The sequence below is a fragment of the Bremia lactucae genome, linkage group LG16 (assembly GCF_004359215.1).
Source record: "Bremia lactucae strain SF5 linkage group LG16, whole genome shotgun sequence".
Taxonomy (NCBI): domain Eukaryota; phylum Oomycota; class Peronosporomycetes; order Peronosporales; family Peronosporaceae; genus Bremia; species Bremia lactucae.
The window spans coordinates 651,205-670,439 of record NC_090625.1 but is presented as its reverse complement, the minus strand read 5'-3'; the positions used below and the strand labels follow the sequence as shown (position 1 = coordinate 670,439).

At 44.8% G+C, this 19,235-nt stretch overlaps 4 protein-coding genes across 4 annotated transcripts; 2 read left to right on the top strand and 2 right to left on the bottom strand.

The window, feature by feature from the left end:
• Positions 1 to 2,136: 2,136 nt before the first annotated feature.
• On the bottom strand, positions 2,137 to 2,434 carry CCR75_002101 (uncharacterized protein; the record flags this gene model as incomplete). Its single annotated transcript, XM_067960201.1, is given in 2 exon segments — positions 2,137 to 2,370; positions 2,387 to 2,434. The coding sequence occupies 2 exon segments, from the start codon at positions 2,432 to 2,434 to the stop codon at positions 2,137 to 2,139; spliced, it is 282 nt and encodes a 93-aa protein (XP_067819406.1).
• Positions 2,435 to 12,590: 10,156 nt separating this feature from the next.
• On the top strand, positions 12,591 to 12,845 carry CCR75_002102 (uncharacterized protein; the record flags this gene model as incomplete). The annotated part of the gene is made up of 1 exon (XM_067960202.1): positions 12,591 to 12,845. The coding sequence occupies one exon, from the start codon at positions 12,591 to 12,593 to the stop codon at positions 12,843 to 12,845; it is 255 nt and encodes an 84-aa protein (XP_067819407.1).
• A 51-nt stretch (positions 12,846 to 12,896) lies between these two features.
• Positions 12,897 to 13,160, bottom strand: CCR75_002103 (uncharacterized protein; the record flags this gene model as incomplete). Its single annotated transcript, XM_067960203.1, has 1 exon — positions 12,897 to 13,160. One exon carries the CDS (start codon positions 13,158 to 13,160, stop codon positions 12,897 to 12,899), a length of 264 nt encoding a protein of 87 aa, XP_067819408.1.
• A 1,521-nt stretch (positions 13,161 to 14,681) lies between these two features.
• CCR75_002104 (uncharacterized protein) lies at positions 14,682 to 16,271 on the top strand (the record flags this gene model as incomplete). The annotated part of the gene is made up of 1 exon (XM_067960204.1): positions 14,682 to 16,271. The coding sequence occupies one exon, from the start codon at positions 14,682 to 14,684 to the stop codon at positions 16,269 to 16,271; it is 1,590 nt and encodes a 529-aa protein (XP_067819404.1).
• Between the last annotated feature and the right edge of the window lie 2,964 nt (positions 16,272 to 19,235).

Sequence of the window (19,235 nt, the reverse complement as noted above, 5' to 3'; positions counted from 1 at the left end):
TATACGGACCATGCGTCATTACGCACGGCTGTAAATAGCCCACACGACTCGCAAAGAATGGCGAGGTGGCTATCCTTCTTCGCGGAGTATAATTTCTCCGTCGAATATAAACCAGTACGACTTAATGTCGTCGCTGATGCGTTACCACGCCGACCCGATTTTGAGTCAGCAGTGCACTCCAACAGGGAAAATAATCTTACTGTTGCAACACTTACTACGAGTGTTCCGTCATCAACCTTAGCTAATGACATAAAGAAAGCCTACGCTTAAGATAAGGACCTTCTGTGTTTGATGGATCATTTAATGAATCCGTCCGATAAATATTTTACAGATTTACCGGCTTTATATCGATCGTCATCCGATCGATACATAACCCGTAACGGTTATTGTATTACACAGCCGTTACCGGTGACACCCCACGTGTCGTCGTCCAAATCACAATGATTCGCGCTTGCGCATCATGTATGAGTGTCACGATGCTCCAACAAGTGGACATTGCGTACGTGAGAAGACTTACCTTGCAGTAAGTCGCGACTTTTACTGGCCCCGCCAGTATCAGTTCGTGCGCAAGTACATTCGTGCTTGCGAGTTATGTCAACGGGTGAAGCCTAGCCCTTCAAAGGTGCACCTCTCCAACCTCTACCACTTCCGGCAGAGTGTTGGAAGTCGGTATCTATGGACTTCGTCTTCGGATTTCCGAAGACGACCACAAAAAACAATGGAATCTTTGTTTTTGTAGACAGATTCAGCAAGATGGTATATCTTGCTGCAGTACCAGAGTCGATTACGGCTCCGGGTTGTGCCCATGTCTTTATTGACACGGTATTCGAACCCCATGGGTTACCCTGTGAATTGGGCTTGGATAGAGATCCAAGATTCACAGCGTAGTTCTGGCAATCCGTGTTTTAATTTCTCGGAACACGGCTGACTATGTCAACATCCGATCACCCAGAAGCGGATGGTCAAACAGAACGCGTAAATCGCGTCCTCGAAGAGATACTTCGAGGTTTCGTTCATCGTATCCGAATTAGAGCGAGGTTTTACCGATGGTCGAATTCGCCATCAATAATTTGGTGCATGCGTCTACAACGCATACACCGTTCTTCGTGATTGGCTTACGCCATCCTCGCATACCCACCCAATTAGAGGGATCCTCTAGTTTAAGGGGGGGGGTGGACTCGCAGGAGCAAAACCATTTCTGGCTCATGCTCATCACGCGTCGAAGTTAACAACGACGCGAGTGATGTCGATGTCGAAGAAATCGACATCGAAGACGAGAATGGTCTCATGGCAGTACGCACAAAGCGTACTGAAAAAGACAAAACAAATGAGTCGGGAGAAGAAATTCTGCTAACTCCAGAATCAATAATCTGTTTCGTTCAGGATTCCATTTCTAACGCAGTGGACCGACAGAAACGGAATGCAGACAAACATGGAAGAGCAAATGTTCATTCATTTAAAATAAATGATCTAGTGCTACTCTCTACGGATAACTACCTAAGCGATTAGTCACTAATGTGGGTAGCAGTAAACTACTATCCAAGTTCATTGGGCCTTTCCGTGTATTGCATCGCAGAGGCAATGCGTACACAATAGAATTGACACGTAGGATGCGAACCCATCCTACGTTTTACGTTGGTCAACTCCGCCCGTACCATCAGTACCTGCTTCTTCCGAGGACGGAATTGACCACCCTTTTCAAGAATCCCCAAAAGATTCTTGTGATCGCGAACCAGATTCTCATGTTGAACCTGAAGTTTCTCATACCGGTTCCGAATATCCTCGAAACAACGATGAGCTGACGACAGCTCACTCGCGAACAGCATGATATTTCCGTTCGTACTCCAACATGGGGTACGCACTCTTCGAACGGTCTTTCAACCGCTCGATATGGTGAGCCTGCACCGTCTGCTCCAACGAGCGACGCTTGCCGCGCTCGTGGTCAAGTCCCTTCTCCAAAACATGGAGGAAGTGATCGATTTTGTCGATCCTCGACATTAAATCCGACACACGGCCCGGATCTAATCTGAGCTGGCAGTCGACGTAGTAGAATCCGTAATCGACTGTAAAACTTCTTTTTTTTCCTGACGAAAGGATTTGTACTCATGCTGCTTCGCTGGCAAAAATCTTTGTTGCTCATTTAAGCAAACTGCGCAGAATGTAACCTTTCGTCTGGCCAGCAGCAAACCCGGTGTCACGAAACTCATTTTTTGGAAATTTTGCAAGTGTGGCAAACAAACCCAAAACACAGTTTGCACGTATCGTCGATCTTGCCAAAGTCTCCCAATTTGCGCTTGTGATGGAGCTCGCACAGATCACACAGATGAGCTCTCGACTGGGCGCGCCGAGCTCCTTGGCTTCTTGATATCGCTATTCAAGCATCCACGCGAGATTTTTCATCTGGCCGGTTCGTACTTCCGCTGTAGGAAGTCATGCATACTGGACACTGGTAGAGGAGCTGAGGCCCGTGGTTTCGGTGAGCCTCGGAACGTCTGGGCCAGTCGGCGGTTGGCTTACTGCTCTCGCACCGTGTATTACAAGAACCTTAAGGCTTGCGAAAGATCGGACGTTGTCGCCCGAATCGGCAACAGCCTGTTTGGCAACCACGATGGCTCCAGGACCGTAAGGTTAAGCGGCAGAGAAACGGCAACGCGCTGTTAAATGACAGATGTTACCGCATTGGAGACATTGCAATCGACGCCCAATGTTTGGGTAAGAGAAAATTAGAAAGGCACCAAACGATATAGTCAAACCACTCCTTGGAGAAAAATCGGGTAGCCCGCTAACTGAAATTGCGTATTTATATTGTCAATGTTCGAAACGCCGGCGTACATGTATTTATTTTTTCCACCTGACACGGCGTCTGGATGATGTTGCGAAGGAAAGACATAAGCTTATCGATGTCGTAGAATCGGCTTAGATTCCGAATGCAGACCGTATACTCTTCCTGCCATTTCATTTGATGACCATCCAGACCGCGCTGCCGGTCTTATACTGTTCCTTAATGTAGCCGAAGCGGAATAGCTAATGAATACCTTCGCCTTCAAACGGGATATCCACCTGCTGGTACTTAGGTGCCGTAGAAATAACTTTGTCAATTTGGCGTATACAACCAGTATTGGCACCTTGCTGACTAACAAAGTACCGTCAAATGTAAAGTCATAATAAGTTCTCCTTCCCCTTGTAATTGAATTATGTTATACAGCCGAATTCGCTTTGTGCTATTCATTATACTTTATATGAAGACGGGATTTGTTGACTTGCGATACACCCTTCCGCCAAGCCCGCAATAATTGTCCACTCCTCTGCGGTTCACCCCCGAAAGAATGTCCAAAAGTCCGCTTGTGAGAAACTTCGCGTACGAGTGTAAGCTCTATTATGTTTTTCGGCTGGTACCTTGCTGGATTGAACATATATGGTGAACACTTTTGTCGCAATGGGACAGGAAAGCTCCCGGTGGCTGCCTTCAAGCCTTGGCTCACCACTGATTTAAAATAGGCGCCTTTATCCATACATATATATACTTTTGGATGATCTCTAGAAATGCCCTAATCGTAAGGTACTGGTCTTTAAATGCTTGTTGAAACGCTCGGTCCCATGCCTTTTCATGTTGCACCCGATGAGGTAGACCTATTTAACAATCTGCCCTGGCCGAGCGGGGGAAATCTAACCGCCCCACGGTAACCATGAAAAATTTGAACTTAAAATCAATTCCATCTTGTTGACAACAAATTGGTCCAATGCCCTGGTACACCTCACTTGAATGGAGTGAAGTCAGGAATCAAGCGACCCTCGCCGGGATTGGCCTTCATCACGTCCACAAATACTGCATATAGACCGCTGACTTCATCAAATAGGGGCCTCGAGCGTTGTGTAATTACCGCTGCACTCGTCGAACTTAGTGCGTTATGTGAGGTCGCTAAGGCGCCCACCACAACTACCTCACGGCACACGAGAGTAGACTGTCAAACGTTTCCTCGCTGTGCTAGGGTGTGTGCTTAATTAGAGCGTGGCCGCATTAAGACGTGCCCGCCTACACCAATAATTAATGAAGGGAAATATTATCCCCACCCCACCATTTTCATTTCCACCCCACTATTTTTCATTTCCACCCCATGCAAAAAATTTTACCGTCGCTGCCAACTTGATTCTGATTTAGCCAATCGGAAGCCTCATGTATTGCGCTTCGTATATTTATTTGCGTGGGCGAAAATAACAAATAGGGTGGAAATAACGAATTACGGGTGAAAATAACAAATGATGGGGTGGAAATGGCAAGTTGATGGGGTGGATATAAAGGACTTATTTACGAGCCAAATTTGGGCGTTGGGAATACCTGCGGACGTTGTGACCTGAATTCCTGCAAATACTGCAAAGTCTTGCAGTCTTGAACGAACCGCTGCTTGAACAATCCAGATCCAGATGGATCGCGTTGCGTTGATGAGTCATCCACAAAACTATTTTGTGAAGGTCTAGATCCAGTTGGGCTACCACGAGTACGTTGGGGACAGGATTTCTTGGAGCCACATCATCCATGACTGCAATTTCTCATAGCTGCCCTATTATAGTTTCTTGTTGGCGAGGTTTCACCATGTTGTAACGTTCTCTGACAGCCTCTAAAATGGTGGCAATATTTTCTCTACCCACTTCAAGGTTCCCAAGATCCAATTGTTTGAGTGTGGATTTGTCGAGTATCGTGTTTAAAGTCACCTGCCTCCTGCTGCGCAAAAATGAACGTCCTAACACTAACTACTATGCATGATCAAGAGTGCGCCTCCGATTTTTGTCGCCTATTCAAAGCTCATCTTCTTTTCGTCCTCGATTTTTTTATGATTTGCCAATCAAGTGCGGGCGCTCATGGCCCTTTCTCACTTGTTAAAAGAAGTACATTTAACAGAGCCAAACTCAAATACGTTTTTTATGTGCCCACGGGCAGTCACGCCCATTACACCTTACTTTCATCGATACAGAGGAAGATAATTAGGGTATATGGCTAAAGCGAATCTTTAATATCAATTAGGGGGTGTATCAAAGGCTAAATGGGGGTTCTAAAAAAGATTTTCATAAAATAACGCTAATTTTGCGATACATTGAAATGACACAATCCGCAAAAATAGTTTATGTTTTCATAAATCTGTAGTTTTTGTTTGATTACAACAAACGACGGGATGGTGATATTAAATATGGTGTGAGTGATGGGGCACCGTTTGCTAGTACTGACGACAATACTAGTCAACCTGCACTGGTTACAGTGGAGGTGAAATGCCTCGATTACTTCACGAACATGACGTGCAGAAAAGGTTGAAAGAAGCTATGAAGCTAAGAGTTCTTAGCTACTAAGAGATAATTTTAAGGCTTTAAAATAAGGTGAAAGTAAAACTGTATTAAATATAGTTCTTTTATAATGATCTTCTATCTACTGGTTTTAATATATTGATAAATAAATATGCAATGCACCTCCTTGCGCGACGCCTAATCGTGTCTTGTAAAGAGTGGTGAAGTTGATTTAAACTTAAATTAATCAATCAATTGAACTGATGTCTTATTGCGTTAATAATAACACATTTGATAATATCAAAAATTTTAAGTCAAAAGGTATAAAAGATAATAACTTTGTACTTCTTTATATATTTCCTCTCATAGGAAATACTATTTGTGTAACGGGACCCCCGTAATATCACTTCTTAAACGACAGTCACTTTAGTGGCATTTCTAAAGTTACAGAGAGTACTATTGTGTTTTTTTCTGTAATTTAGCACTTGTTTTTTTAATTCCAACTTTCATATACGCATGGTTTCAAAACCCGTGCGCGTTGCCAGTAAATCCGCAAAGCTGGCAGTTGCGCGGCTCAGTACTGCTGCTAGCGATGCAAATGTTTCAGTAGACGCTAATGATACTAATGTGGGGAGTGCGTCACCTCCTACTCCAATTGGAGGTGACTGGTCCAAGTCACCTACAACCCCATTTTATGTGGTTGGCATGAGACGTCGTCGTCGCCCGACTCAGTGGTTACTGTAAAGGCCCCGATTCACCCGGATCCACATCCATTAACCCTACGAGTGATAACGCGACAACCGAAGAGGTGATGAAGAAGTTTGTTCAATTCCTCGTCAGAACTTTTTGAGCGGAGTCATCTTGTGATGACTCCATGGACGATGATAACTCTGGTGATGTCAGAATGGATAATCTGGAACGAGGTGATCGTAAAGGTCACTTCGGGACGAGGTAAACCTGCATCTTTAGACAACGGTGATAGCTTGTAGCGTGCACCGACTACGGTCCATCTTTCGAACCGGTCGCAGAAAGCATCCAGGCTTTCAAGCCAGGCCTCGCGGTCTATGCTTTGCACATTTGTACAAGTGCTTTCCAAGCTTGGAACAAAGAAGCGACATCCTTTGCCCGCTTACATGTGTACCATCGATTCCAGAAAAAGGCAGAATTTAGTCTCAGCCTCACCCATCTTGTGAAGCCTGGATGAGTGGAATAGCAGAATTTTGTAGCGATCGTTGGTCATACCAGACCAACGACATAAGTTGCTCTTAGAGGGCAACCAGGGCTTATTTTCGAAAGCGAACCGCAAAGCGTTGCGGACTCTCTTCCGTTTATCCATGTTACCGTTAACGCTAACATTATTCACAGATTAATTCTTAGAATCACTCCGTCCATGAGTCACCTTTGCACTTTTTCTGCCTTGAGCTTGGAGATATGTATCTTCAAGCTTTCGGATCGACGGGCATGCGTCGGCTCGCCAGTTGCATGTAAATGCTGCTGTCTCAACAGTTCAAACTGTTGAGCTCCTTGTTCTCTCTACCTCTCAGCGTATTGAGAGCCTTGCTGGTGAAGCAAGGTCGTTAATCACATATTATAGCCACATATTGATCACCTCTTTGTAGAGTGAACAGCACGGCGCCAACGGCTGGCCATGCGTTCGACCGCTCTCCATTCGAGGTAACTCAGATGAATGAACCTTTCACGCATAGCGTGGTAGCCTTCTTGAGGGGCTTGAAAGCTCCCTCCTTCTTCATCAACATCTTCACGTTGGATGGAACGTACATTCGACCCAACAAGGTGTAACGTCTTCTATGTACTGGCTTTTATATATTAATAAGTAGCTGTGCATGCGCCTCCTCGCGCGACGACTGATCGTGTCTTGTAGCGATTGGCGGGGTTGATTTAAACTTAAATCAACCAATCAATATAACTAATGTCTTATTGCGTCAATATAACCAAATTTGCTGATATTGGAACTAATAAGTCAAAATTAATAAATAATAATTTATTCGTTTCCTCCCATATAAATTAATATTTATCATTTCCTCTTATAGGAAACAATATTTATGTAACGGGACAATCGTGACTATACCCTTAGTAGAATTACGTGCAGAAGGTATCAAAAATACTTACATCTTGACTAAGTTTCGACTGAAAATAGACTTTGCTCCTCAAATATTGTTTGTAACTTTTTACTAAGGAGCCGAGTGGATAGGTCTCCTTTTTTTAAATATTTTAGATCAGATTAATCCGCCCGTTCGCCTACCCTTCATATCAGCATCAGAAAACACCTGAAGGCAGTGTCAATTACTGTTGATGTTGGACATTTTGTGTACGCTCAAACATCTTTATGACGTTTGAGTGTAATCGTTTTAAAACGGACACAGAAAGTGAAACCTCAGCAGTCGGTTATATGAAGAGAGAAACGACCCAGGTGAGACCATCGTAGTGCTTCTACGAACGCGTAGCTGAATGCATGTGCAAGTTTTCTAACGACTAATATACTTTCCAATTTACCCCTTGACTACAAGTTGTCTCCTCTGCTATCGAACCCCTTTAGGTTATGAGCCCAAGTACGATGGAGGCAAACACCATTCTAAATGAAGACAATTATTTTGTGTGGGAGTTTAACACTCGAATGAAGCTCGCAAAGAAAGGTTTGCTGGAGCACCTCTTCACGACGGAGTGTCCGGGTAAAGGCGACGTTAATGCGGCCGCCTGGAAAGTCAATGACATGAAGGCTTTTGCAAATGTGTGCACGATGATCAGTCCAAGTCTTCAATCCATGGTTCGATCGGCAGAGTCTACTGCAGAGGCATGGGAGATTTTGAAGAGCTTCTTTCTTCGTCGAAGCATTCACAATCGAGTCCAGATGCGTCGGCAACTACATGATTTCAAGATGCAGAAAGGTGTTAGTGTGATGGAACACTTCCTTAAGTTTGATGAGCTATGCTTGTCGATGCAAGCAATCGGAGACGAAGTATCGCGAGATGAACAGCTCGTTATCCTGCTAGGAAGTCTGTCCGAAGAGTACGACCAGATCGTCAAGATCATCGAGAACGTGACGGATATAGATCTGTTCATGGCCAAGGAGATGCTTCGTCGCGAGAACGAAGGAATCGTTCGCAAGGACAAGAAAGAACTTGCATTAAAGGCTACAAGAAGCGTCAAGGGCAAAGTCTTTCGGTCGAAGGAAACAAGAAACAAGTTTACCGGGACGTGTTACATCTGTGGCAAGAAAGGTCACAAGAAACAAGATTGCTGGAAAAATTCTGAAAAGAAACAGAATGAAGAACAAGCGTTCACGGTGAGTGAACAAGAGGGTGAAGGGTGGCTACTTGACAGTGGTGCAAGTAGCCACATGTGCCCGTTCAAGGAAGAGTTTGTGGAAGTTCGATTACTTGATAGAGTAGTTGACATATCAATTGCGAATGGAGAAACAGTGAGGGCCGCAGGAGTTGGGACGATTCGAGTTGTATTGAAGAATCAGAAGCCTATACGTATCGAAGACGTGCTCTACGTTCCAGGATTGGATCGTAAACTTCTGTCGATTTCTGCATTGTCTGCGAAAGGACTACATATAACGTTCCAGAAAAACATATGCGAGATCAGAAACCAACACGAAGTGGTGACTCAAGTGACTCAGAAGGGGAAATTGTTCATTCTGGAGTATGAAAAAGTTGAGTCTGCAAAGACATGTCAAGAGTTAAGCGTTGCCAAGCCTGTGAGTCCATTCATATGGCATGCTCGACTGGGACATTTGCCAATGAAGGCATTGAAAACCCTCCAAAATTCTGTTGAAGGTTTCAAGATGACAGAGGTGTCTGATGATGTCAATCATCACGATGACATATGTGAAGGTTGTGTGACCGGCAAGTCATTGGTTAAGACTTTTCCGAAGTCTAGTTACGGTGAAGTGAAGACGACTTCTCTGCTACAACTAATTCACAGCGACGTAATGGGTCCAATGGAGACCAAGTCGCAGGGAGGAGCAAGATTTGTTGTTACATTTCTTGATGATTTTTCCCGATACGTAGTCGCATACTACATCGCGCATAAGTCGGAAGTTGTCGATACGTTTATCGAGTACAAGATGATGATGGAAAATCAATTGTCAGCTAAGATAAAGTGTATTCGCACCGATAATGGTGGCGAATACATTAACAAGCGCTTCAATCAAGTGTGCAGGAATGCTGGGATCATACATCAAACGACAGTTCCGTATTCTCCACAGCAAAATGGAATGGCTGAGAGGATGAATCGGACGCTGACGGAGCGAACACGTTCACTGCTTAATCACATGCAGGTTGAGAAGAAATGGTGGGCTGAAGCCATGAACACTGCGATATTCATTACGAATCGTGTTACATGTGCTTCTCACCCGACAAAGACTCCGTTTGAAGTTTGCTTTAAATCAAAGCCGGACTTGTCGTATTTGCGTGTCTTTGGATCGCAAGGGTATGCACACATTGATAAAGCCAAACGACAAAAGCTAGATAAAAAGGCATTTCGATGTATGCTTTTGGGCTACGCACAGGGCGTAAAGGGCTACCGTGTTTGGAACTATGATTCTAAGCGGCTGGAAATTACGAGGTCTGTGGTGTTTCAAGAGCTGCCTAAGTCTAAATTTGTGGAAGTTGTTAGTGGCCAAGATGTCACTCAACATATGGATCACCATGACGATGACGATGAGTTGCAGGTACAATTGCCCTATACGTCAACGGACAATAGACAAGAACCTATGGAGGTGGACCAAATTGGCACTCGCCCAATTTCACCCCCTAGCGAATTTGACTCTATGAGTCCATGTCCAGATATCTCTGTCTGTCCGGATCCCGCTTTTGATATAGATGACGTTAGCATGGAGCCGGTTGATGTGGATATAGATACAGAGCAGGCCATTGTGCCCAGAGGTGGACTGAACAATATCACTGATTGCTCGGAGATGGTACCATCTCGATATGGCGGACACAATGAACCGACTGTGTTGACACCGACACCCAGTTCGAATTCTCAAGCTTTAATTCCACTGAATCATTCTGATGCTATCGTACCTGTACGTGATGTCAACCAGGTAGATCGAGCACCAAAACGATATCGCATCGACTATGAGCAAGCAAATGCAGCTCTGGAGGCCCCACTTACATACCATGATGCGATTTGTTCTCCTCAATCCAAGATGTGGAAGAATGCGATCAAGTCTGAATTAAATGCACTTATTCAGAAGAAGACATGGAGTCCGGTGAACAAAACTCCTGGTCTTAAGGTGATTGGAACCAAGTGGGTTTTTGCCATTAAGCGAAATGAGCATGGAGAAGTTGATCGATTTAAGGCACGGCTTGTTGCTTTAGGGTATCGTCAAACCCTTGGTGTGGATTACTACGAGACGTATTCACCGGTCGCAAACATGAACTCTGTTCGTGTATTTCTTGCCGTGTGTTGTCATTTCGGCATGACAATACGCCAATACGATGTCGACACAGCCTTCCTAAATGGCGTTTTGGAAGAAGATGTATACATTTCTACGCCTCAGGGCATCGACATGGACCCGAGTCAAGTTTTGAAGCTCAACAGAAGCTTGTATGGTTTAAAACAGGCTGCTGCAACATGGTTCAAGACGATTTCAAACGTGTTTCGAAACATGGGTTTTGTGCCATGTGTTACAGACCCGTGCGTTTTCGTTCGTCAATATGGACACGGATCGTGGATTTACGTAACGTTGTATGTCGACGATATGCTGATTGGAGGTACTTCTGCTAGTTTGGTTGACAAAATTGCCGATGAACTTCAAGGTCATTTCAAGTTAAAGACGCTAGGCAGTGTGAGATTTATTCTCGGCATTGAGGTGGAGTATGCACAGCAGGCAAAGAAGCTCAAGATTAGCCAAGGTGCGTGCATTGACAGAATGGTCATCAAATTTAACCAAGTTGGAGCGAAATCGGTCAACAACCCAAGTGTGGAAGGTCAAGTCATGCTCAAGTGCATGGAAAAGGACCCGAAGATGGAGAATCGACCCTATCGATCACTGGTCGGATCACTTCTATATGTGGCGACAGGTACAAGACCCGATATTGCGTTTGCAGTGGGTCGGCTGAGTCGTCATTTGGAAAATCCAAGTGAAGAACACTGGAACGCAGCCATTCGTGTGCTGCGCTACCTAAAGTCGACTGCGACGCACGGAATTTGCTATCGTAGTAAACAAGGTGACCTTAAGATGAATGCTTTTAGCGATGCAGATTGGGGCAGTGACAAAGATAATCGACGTTCGACATCTGGAGTCATGGTGATGGTCAATGGCGCTCCAGTCATTTTCAAGTCGAAGCTTCAAGGCAGTGTATCACTAAGTACTGCTGAAGCTGAATATGTGGCACTTTCGTTGTGCATTCAAGAGATTTTGTGGACCAAGAGTTTATTGATGGAGATGAAGGTCAAAATTGACGCTCCAGTCGTCGTGTATGAAGACAACCAGAGCGCTATTGCTATTGCGAAAAACGAAGGATATCAAAGTCGAGCGAAGCACATTGATATACGCTATCATTTTGTTCGCGACCAAGTCAAGGCGAAAGTGATTCAACTGGAGTATATTGAAACCAAGTCACAGCTCGCCGATTTTCTGACTAAGGCGATTTCGACCAGCAAATTCAAGTTTCTCGTGGCAAAGACAAACATTGGAGAATTCTAGTCGAGGAGGAGTGTTGATGTTGGACATTTTGTGTACGCTCAAACATCTTTATGACGTTTGAGTGTAATCGTTTTAAAACGGACACAGAAAGTGAAACCTCAGCAGTCGGTTATATGAAGAGAGAAACGACCCAGGTGAGACCATCGTAGTGCTTCTACGAACGCGTAGCTGAATGCATGTGCAAGTTTTCTAACGACTAATATACTTTCCAATTTACCCCTTGACTACAAGTTGTCTCCTCTGCTATCGAACCCCTTTAATTACTACTGCGGCCATCTGGTTTGAATATAAATCAGGCTTCGCTCGGCATTTCGCAGATGCATTATAAATTTCAAATAAAGTTTACCAAACTTCTTGTAGCCAACCCGACCCATGCCTTATAGCAAGTAAATCACTTTTTCATCGTAACAATTTTGACAGGATTTTAGGTCGTAAATATGCCTAGCAGTACGTTGGGTCATACCACAACACGCACTGAGAAGAAGGCCAAATTAATGGTCGCTATGGCTACAACGCGTCTGAATTTCGGGCGCTTCTTAATCGTATCAAACAGATCACAATAGAAGAAACGAAAGGTCATTCCATCATCTTTGGCATCAATTCAGTTCATGGTGCTAGTTACTTCGAAGGAGCCGTGATGATGCCCCAGCAATTTAAGTATGGAGCTGTAGCAGGGGATTCGAAGGAGGTGTCGTTTAGCTTGTCGAAAGCGGACTGGGGCGTGTATAAACCTCAGATTGGCTTCGGCTTGCATCGTATTGTTAAAGATAGTATGTACGTGGTGGCAATTGAACCAGATATGCAATGCAATGTCTACTATGGTGCCATCATCAACCCATTGTGTGCCGCAATCACCATCAATCTTAGTGGCGCGCACGGTCGGTATCATTGACGCACTCCCTCCCAAAGAATTTAATCCTTTTCGTACCACCGCCTCAATGGTTCAATTATCTGCTGGTCTCCAGTGTCCAGCCCCTCCAGTCTCTAGCGATGGTTCAGTAATCTGTTCAATTTTAGACAAACCTTTCTCAGCACTCGAATCGAGTTCAAGTTTCGAGCAATCATTTCCCGTACAGACCAGCCTGGACTGGGAGACAACATCCACATCATTGCTAGCGGCTAAGTCGTTGCGAGCATTGCTAGGAGGCGACTCAGTATCGTGGGTTGCCTCGATGTACAGACGCCTTAGTTGGGGGAGTAGTACCATACTTGATATAACTTGTCAAAAAAAGTTTAAAGCTCAAAAAGTATTTTTTGCCAAATCATATGTAATAACACGGTCAAGTCCGTTTTGAGTGTATAATCTTGATTTTTGACGCAATGTGAGCGCATGAATGCCCGCCCACAAGACATAGGCCCTGTTTAAATACCAGTTTTGTTTGAAAGTGGGACCAGAAGACTTTTTAGAAGACTATACGAAAAGATGCTTACATAAGAAAGACATGTGTCTCAGCATAGCGCTTCTTTTACTTTAATGGATTAAAAAAAATTGCGACGAATATAAAGGAGAAAATAGTTGTGGTATTTTAAAGGCTACAAAATTGACTCCAACGTTGAGCTTGCCGGAGGAACTTTTCAGGGTACGCCAGCTCCACATAATTAAGACATCATACTTAGCATGCTTTGTCTACGTAAACAAAAGCAGATATTATTGGAAAGTAGTGTATATTGTACTCCTTAACTCTTAACGAGAAGCAATTTCTATAGACAAACGCCAATTTAAACGTTGCTGCTCATATCACTGTGCAAGACGGCTGTCAATTTTTTTGGTAGTATCCCGAGCTTGTGGCTGTTCTCCATCTGTCGTCTCTCATGTCTCTCGTTCCAGCTCTTTTCGGTGGATCCCTATGAACGTGATTCCGATATAACCCTAATAACAAATGTCTTTGACAAAAGCCAGGGCAATAATGCCCGAATAATCTGCCCAGTCTTACATGACTGATGTATCTGTATTGGTTTCAGGTGGAAGAAAGGCTTATAAATTGAAACAGTTGGTCCCTTTGCTTTAATATCGTTCCCATTAAGTGCACCATCTGAATGCTCTTACATTAAGCGACCAAACCGCAACAAATTTATCTGAAAGAGATTATATACCAATCGGTAGTCTTGATAAATGTAGCCGAGTGTGGTGAGTGCACGGACAGTTTTCAGAATAGGCGATATTACACATACACTAAGTGCATTAAATTCAAATGTTGACATTTTTATTCTGAGGGGTCTTTAAATTGGGTGATTACACCTAGCTAATTCCTTTGACAATATCTCGCGACGAAATAATCACATGCAACTAGATCTCTTATCTTTGTCCAATGTACAAAGATCAAAAGCAAGGCCTTACTGTCCTAACTCGATAAGCTGTGAGGCTCATACCGAGAAGGACTTAATGAAATCGAAAATGTTGCCTGTCAGCATGCGTTTTCAGCCCGTCACATCGCACTTGACTTTTTCGGTGACGATAGCACCTTCAACTAGCATTACCCCTTCGCCTGTTCAAACGTTGCATTACATCCTTTGCTTATCCGCCACCTTCAATTATCCAAAGTATCAATGCACCCATTTGGTTTACAATCGGTTCAGACGAAAATGATAAGGTCCTCAATAAACGCTTCACTCTTTCGCCGAGACCAGGCTGTCGTGCACTGGATTCGTGCATTCCATGAGTAAGCTTCGCTACTAAAGACATTTTATTCTTCAATCTATCCTGTCTTGCATGGTTCTCACGCACTTCATGCCAGTGGCTTTGGCTCTCGTAGGATTGCATCGCTATCAGATCTCGGCTACTTCGCTCGACTACGATCCTGTAACTATAGCCAACACCACCGATATGATCAGCAGCAAGTTCCCAGCTCGCGGTGGACTTTTTGCTGAATCTGACTGTGCCATCACAGTACAGTCTAATCCTACGCTATTAGATCTCACGATGATCTCGACCGTGGCCGTTATGTACACGGAGCTTCTGGCCAACTCATCGAGGGCTCCTATAGAAGCTCTTTCGACCCTTATCGGCAAGGCGATTCTAACTGAGTCTACACCACTAAATGCCAACCAAGATGTGTACACGACAATGAGCGTGAATGCGACAAAATCACAGTGTGTGATGGACTCGGAAGCTCCGAACAAGGTCAACACACCGGGTACCAACCGATCCCTTGGCGAGAAGTTGGGCCCACATCGAAAGCTCGAGGCAAAGACACACAATGACATAGCAAAGCTTGAAACCCACTTTGGCGTCACCATGGAGAGGGTTCTAGCCAAACTCCCGACTACAGGTTCCCGTTCACCAATACCATGGCCGGGTCCGTACTGGCCTACTTCCGAGGATAGTATCAATGTAAAGTATAATCGTGGTCAGCCGAGTGCCGCGGAAAAGTACGCCAAGGCTTTTGGTCTTGACGTTAATGCCTTTATGAACAAAGTATCGCAAACCAATGGCATTGATTCGATGAGTCACCGACGAAGGTGTGTATCCGATCGCGATTGCTCTTCTCTTAAAGACAACAGCTCGTGTGCTATTCGAACGGGCAAGAGATCTGGGTATTGCATCCCGACGTGGTACGGCATTTGCCACGCCTGGGCACCCGCCGCTATGCTTGAACCCGAGCCACAGTGTGCGGTGACTCACCGCGGTGTGATTTTTCAACCAACGGATCTCAAAGCTCTTTTAACGAACGTCTACGATGATGCTTTAATTGCGACAGTATTCACGGGCACCCGTTTCAATGGTGGTCCCGATTCAATCGATACGTACGGCCGTCACGTCAACGGTGCACATCGGGACCTCAATCCTGCCTTTTTCCACATCGTGGTGGCTAATTTACTTGGTACGCTCAATACGACGTTCATTGTTGATGTCACGGCCGGTGTCGAGGTGTGGAACCAGCCTGTGCGTGGATTTAAAGTATATGAGACGACGGCACTGTCGTTACAAGAAGCTGCTCAGACATTCTATGGACTAAAGAGATATCCCTGGAATGTCGCGGCCAGGAGCATTGTGTACATGAAGACCCGACTCTCGTGGGTCTATGAGACGTATACGGACGGTGGTCTAGTGCAGTCCGGCCAAGTCGATGAATATACAACTGGCGCGTACTATACGTACCTGCTGGAGCTAGACGCCCGTGGAATAATTATTGGAGGAGAATGGGTCTACGAGTCGGAGAACAACCACCCCGATTTTATCTGGTTTCCCAAAGCAAAGCCACCTCGTAATACCGTTACAAGCATTGGACTTAGCTATGCACATGTCACTATGCTTCTTAGAAAGTCTGTTGCATGTGTAGGCGCGAAAAATGGCACCAGCTCATCAAACGTACGTTAAGCAAGAGTGTTTGAACACCACAATTCACAGTCTTAGAGCTACTAAAAAAAAACACTTGGAATAGCTGCATGATGCGTAAGTTTTAAAGTTTTTATCATAATTGAGGAAACGAATGGTACGATACATAATTACTTTGCGATCGTCCTGCGCCGTCCCTGTAACGGGGTGTATCGTTACATGTAATTAACGCTTTCAGGTTGTAAAATAATATATTATCTAAAAGGTAGATAATCTTTGGAGAATATTACTTTACATGGTAATATTCTAAAGGCTATTCAATTGGTAGATATAGACCATTATATTAACTTTTTCCGCGGTCCAGTCAGCGCTGGACGCGCGCAAAGAGAACGTCAGATAAGACTTTATTACATATTTTGTATTAGTTTATAACGAGGTTAGTATTAAGTAGATATACTAAAAGAACTTAATTATATTGATACAATTTTCATTTAACCCTCTTTAAAGCAAGTGTTTTAAGAAGAAGACTTCCTCTGTACGTACTAGTGTACGTGAAGTGACGTGAGGCACCACTCGCACTGAGGCAGTGCGAAGTGGACTTGTACTAAAGCAGTACAAGTCGTAGTGCCTCGTTACACCTGGTAGCACTTACTAGTCCGTCCAAGGACCACAGTTCCAATCATCTAACATGGACATGTGAAATGATAATGGAAATACGCATCACGATTCGAGTGATAGCTACTCCTTTCTAAGTGACATAGAAAGCAGTGCGGTCGAACGAATGAGTTCGACCGTAGGGAGCGATGCCATCTTGACCATGCTGACCGGTTTGGACAGAGATACCCTCCATTCAGCCATCGCCAATTTAATACAGCATGAACTTGACGAGGCGAAGGAGAAGGTAGCCGTGCTTAATCAGCAAGGCTCTCAACAGGCAGAACTGTTGAGATTACAACAGGTACAGACCCCTGTACCTGGGATGACGCAAACGCGTCGTCCCGAAACTTTAATGATTGACATCTTTAAGTATAGGGGAGTCGAAGAAGACTCCCTTTTAAGATGGCTTGTCGAATTAGACGATGCCATAAGGGTACGTCACATCGTCGACGAGCAAATGCAAGTCGCATTTGCTCAGTCAAATTTGGCAGGTCGTGCCATAATTTGGGCACTAGACCTTAAGTTGCGCGAACCATATGTCTTTGGATCGCTAAAGGGGCTCAAACAGACGTCTAGGGCTGAGTTCAGAGCTCGTTCAGAGCTTCTGAAACTCAAGCAAGGCAAGCGTGATGCTCACGCTTATCCCCAGCACATACGACTTTTAGCGAGTTGTATCACGAACAACCCAGTTCATGACACACGTTGAATACGGTGTTCATGCAAGGTCTTTCGGATGGTCCGTAACGACCCACCTGTCCGCTTGGAACTGGATACGCTTGAAGAAGCAATCCGTTGCAGAACAGGAAGACTTAAGCTTGAGACAGGCTCAAGCTAGTTCGTCATCATATCGTCCTCCAAGACGACACGAACTGGGAGGTCCTCTTATGTCGAAACCGAGAAATCTCGCTTTTCGAACAACAAGCGATTGCAGAAATGCAATCGCTGTCGATAGTTAGGACACTACGCTCATGAGTGTAGTGCCCCACACCCAGTACCGAGAGGTACTGGGCGTAGTTATGGACCGAATGCCAAAAAGGGCAACGGTCGCGGATCCGACGTTTTTGCGAAATCGGAACAGCGAGGCGGACCGCCAAAAAAACGGTCGGGGTCAGTAGGGGCGCAACGCCCTACTGATCCAGCAACCTCAAGAGAATTTGCAAGTTTATTTGACTAAAGTTGCTCCAGACACACACAATCATTATATGTCTCGGCACCTGGTGATGAGGTATCCCTCATCACCTTGAACTTAAAAGTGACACATGATTTGTCACTTAGAGCCCTAGTGGATTGTGGGGCTTCGAATATCTAAGTTCGTTGCCAGTCGCTAGAGTGTCGTAGGCTCAGATATGTTAAGCGCGACATCACTCCAACGAAATGACGGTGCGTCTAGCGACAGGCACATCGATAACAGTAATGAAACGCGTAGTGAAATTTCACTACACGTTAAGATATTTGCAGTATGATGATGATTTCATCGTACTGGATTTAAGTTATAAATTTGATATCATCCTAGGTTTACCTTGGCTCAGTAAGTATGAGCTAAGAACCAGCTGGGAGCATCGATTCGTGAAGATGCCTGCCACTTGTTTATCAGATGGCCACCTGATGAACGTCGTAGAGCGTCCACAAGCGTGTGGATGTACTACGAGTGAGTGCGATGGCCTCACTTGTAATACGGTCGTTAGTACGACTGCACAAGATCACAGTGTGATTACTTACACACTGTGAAGTCAGCTGCAGCCGGCTGTGCGAAGGCACAGGCAGCGCCGAAGGTCCATCACTCGAAGAGGTCGAGTGGATTGAGACATGAATGTACGCCTAGCGGGCGACATTCGAGGAAGATTCAGGTTGCACAAAATGGACAACACGATGATCCTAGATCGAGCAAAGAATTGACAATAAGGGACCCGACTGTGAAAGCGGAATCACAGTCGGAATACGTTGAGGAAATAAGTCTTCACGTACTTGAGGAAATTTTTTCTCAAAAAGTTAATGCTGAAGTGACTAGAGTTCAGCATCGCGAGGGATTAATCGCTCGGCAGCCTGTGAATGAATCCCAGGAAGAAACCGAGACATTGAATGTCTTGGTTAATGACGGATCACGAGTAGGCGCTTATACTCTTGATCTATATGCGCCTCCGAAGTTAACTTCGGAGATGACTCAATTACCAACCTTTAGAACCCAAGCGGTTCTTGAGAAATCTGCATAGTGGTAGATTTAAGCAGGTCTGCGTACTCGTCACAGAGGACGAATACGTAAACCGATATACGTTCAGCCGTATTTTTTGCAGAGAACGAACGGGTTCTTAGCAGCTCATCGATTGATGAAAGTGTCCTCGATGTGAAGAC